At 36.7% G+C, this 2,709-nt stretch overlaps 1 protein-coding gene across 1 annotated transcript; it reads right to left on the minus strand.

The window, feature by feature from the left end:
* Positions 1 to 219: 219 nt before the first annotated feature.
* Positions 220 to 1,718, minus strand: LOC114182746 (uncharacterized protein At5g19025-like). Its single transcript, XM_028069678.1, has one exon. It carries the CDS (start codon positions 1,215 to 1,217, stop codon positions 477 to 479), a length of 741 nt encoding a protein of 246 aa, XP_027925479.1. The 5' UTR covers positions 1,218 to 1,718; the 3' UTR covers positions 220 to 476.
* Between the last annotated feature and the right edge of the window lie 991 nt (positions 1,719 to 2,709).

The raw sequence follows: 2,709 nt of genomic DNA on the forward strand, positions 1-2,709 counted from the left end.
AATCTTCCTATGAATGAATTTTTTCAAGATTGAAACAAACTCAGATATATGTTCAGAACATCAAACTTAATCTGTCATAACCTGGAGCACATAGCAAGATTAAGAACTTGTCCTACACTTATCTTCCCAAAAACAACACACAGCATAACAATAACCACAAGAGAGTAAAATTCAAAACCATGATGCAAAAATCTATATAAATCTTGAAAACTCAAGAAGTAAATTAAAATAAAAATGTTTTTTTGTATTTCCAGGTATAACCAACTAATTGTGTATGACCCATAGTTCCTTACAACTTATTGCCAAGGGGCTTATTTAAAGACATCCTAAATTCCTACAAGATCAATGAACACAAGGACAACAAGTACACATTCTCTGGTTGATCCACTTATCCCTTTCCTTCCTTCCTTCCAATAAATCAAAAGGGTGTCCTCTCCTCTCCTGTTCCTACTGGAACAGGATTGATGCAGCTGCTGCTACTTCTTGATCTTTCGATGATGCTTCCTAGGTCCTGGCACCTCTAACCTTCCGACAGAACATCCACACCTTGCTCGTAGCACAAGCACAGCCCTTCCATTAGGCGGTGCCATCTTCTTGAGCTCAGCCTCCAGCTCCCTATGATGATCACGGGGCAATTCAAAGAGACCCTTCTTCACACCACCACTGCCACCACTCTCTTTTGCAGAATTCACGGAGGAAGAAGCAGAATTCTTCACACAATCTTCAGTCTCCAACTGAATGTCAAACTCAGCAGCCTTCCTCAGACCCTTGCAATTGGGATTCCCACACCTCCTACTGGTGCAAGCCACCACACCCCACGTGGCCAATGCAGCGCACACAACACTCAAACCTATGGAAACATAGATCCAAGGTGCAACCGAAACCTCTTCCTTAACCAAAAACACGACAACCTTAACCCCGTCATAGCACTTAGTCACCAAAAATTCCAAGTAAGGAAAGAACAAAAAGCCACAGGCACAGACAACAGCAATGAACATCACAACATCAACCATGGCCGATCGAGATCGATCGCAGGGAGGAATCTGAAGGGAATTCGATGATGCTGACGATGATGAATTGGGGGTTCTCCGATTCTTCTGAAGATGATTGATTTGCCTTGATTTCGAACCAAAATCCGCAGAACAAATTGAATTCGCCATGGAAGATGATTGATCAACGGACTTGCAGATAGAGATCGAGCTATGGAAATAGACCATTTCAAAAAAGGACACAAAATCTTGAATCGGAAATAACCCAATTCCTCCTCTTTTCCTTTTCCAGATCAAACCCACAATTATTGAACGAAATCGGATCGACCCACCTCGCCAAAAGTCCAAAAGATTGCAACTTTGGCACGGAGAAGATCGAAACCCGTCGGTGACCAATCGGGTCGAAATTCACAAAAAGATCATTTTTTTTATAAATTTTCTTATTTTTTTATGCTGGGCAATGAAATTGAATATGTGATTATCTAAAAGAGAGTGTTGAAGAGAAAAAAAATTAACGTTTGGCTAATGGGGTTTTGGCCGGCTTGAAGGGATTGGTGATGCTGTTGTTATTGCAGAAAGAGTAAGAGAAGAAGATGTAGAAGAAGGATAGAGAGGACAATGAAGGAAGAATCATCATTCACTGCTTTATTATCATCATATGAAATCAGCAATGTTCATTTATTTACTTATTTTTATTTTATTTTTATTACTTATAAGGAGGGAGAGAGAGAGATAAGAGTTTAAGTTACACACACTCCAGCCATCATAGATGAAGGAAATGACACGTTTTGTTTAAGGTGGGCTATGCAAAGGAATGGAATGGGCTTGGATGATGCAACTCTTTTACAAATCATGGGTGAATGATTTGGTGGGGCATGGCCCACCTCTCTCTTCGGAAAATGCCATTTTGCTTGTTTAATAATTATTCTATTTGTGACTAAATAGCATCAAGGAATATGTACCTAGTGACGTTAATTTTTTTTTTTCTATGAATCACTTTTTTTTATGTGTGAAAAGTATTCTTGTAGAGTTTAGTTAGATTTTAAACTCATTTCTAACATAGTATTAGAGTGAGTCAGGTTAGAACCTATCTTTGGGAACTTTGTTGAACATTTTGTTCCACCCGATATCAGACTGCTAATGGACCATCCATTCATTTCTAGTTTTATGCATGAGATGTATATACCTTGGCACGAGGGAGTGTGTTGAAAGTCCTACATTGACTAGAGATAAGATCAATTCATAATATATAAGTAGGATGCAAATCTCACCTTACAAACTGGTTTTGTGGGGTTGAATTAAGCTTTAAACTCACTTTTAACGGTTTTAATTTATAAGGAAAAGGATAAATAAGTTAATGGGGATGTGAAAATTATTTTAATAGAGAAAGTTGTCTAGAGAAATGTTTATAGTTTTCATAAGAAGTTAAAAGGAATTTAGGAAAAAAAAATTAAATAATGGAGAATCATTGTGGAGATTCAAAACCACTTATTTATAATTAAGCTAAATTACTATAATCATTTATATTTAACTAATGGGCTAACTTAAGAAAATATAGTTTTATATATTTGTAAAAAAATATTTGGTGCCTTCTAATTTTATAACAGGCTAATTATTTTTGCATCTCAAAATTAAATCTCACATCTCATGATAAGATAAAATGTAGAGAGAATTATATTGTTTGGTAAAAGTTCACTACGAGGGGAAAAAGAAGATAGTA

This window comes from Vigna unguiculata, chromosome 4 (genome assembly GCF_004118075.2).
Source record: "Vigna unguiculata cultivar IT97K-499-35 chromosome 4, ASM411807v1, whole genome shotgun sequence".
NCBI classification, from domain to species: domain Eukaryota; kingdom Viridiplantae; phylum Streptophyta; class Magnoliopsida; order Fabales; family Fabaceae; genus Vigna; species Vigna unguiculata.

What these genes read in the sequence shown, in the direction of transcription:
- LOC114182746 (XM_028069678.1), bottom strand. Translation starts at nt 1,217, where the DNA reads ATGGTCTATTTCCATAGCTCGATCTCTATCTGCAAGTCCGTTGATCAA.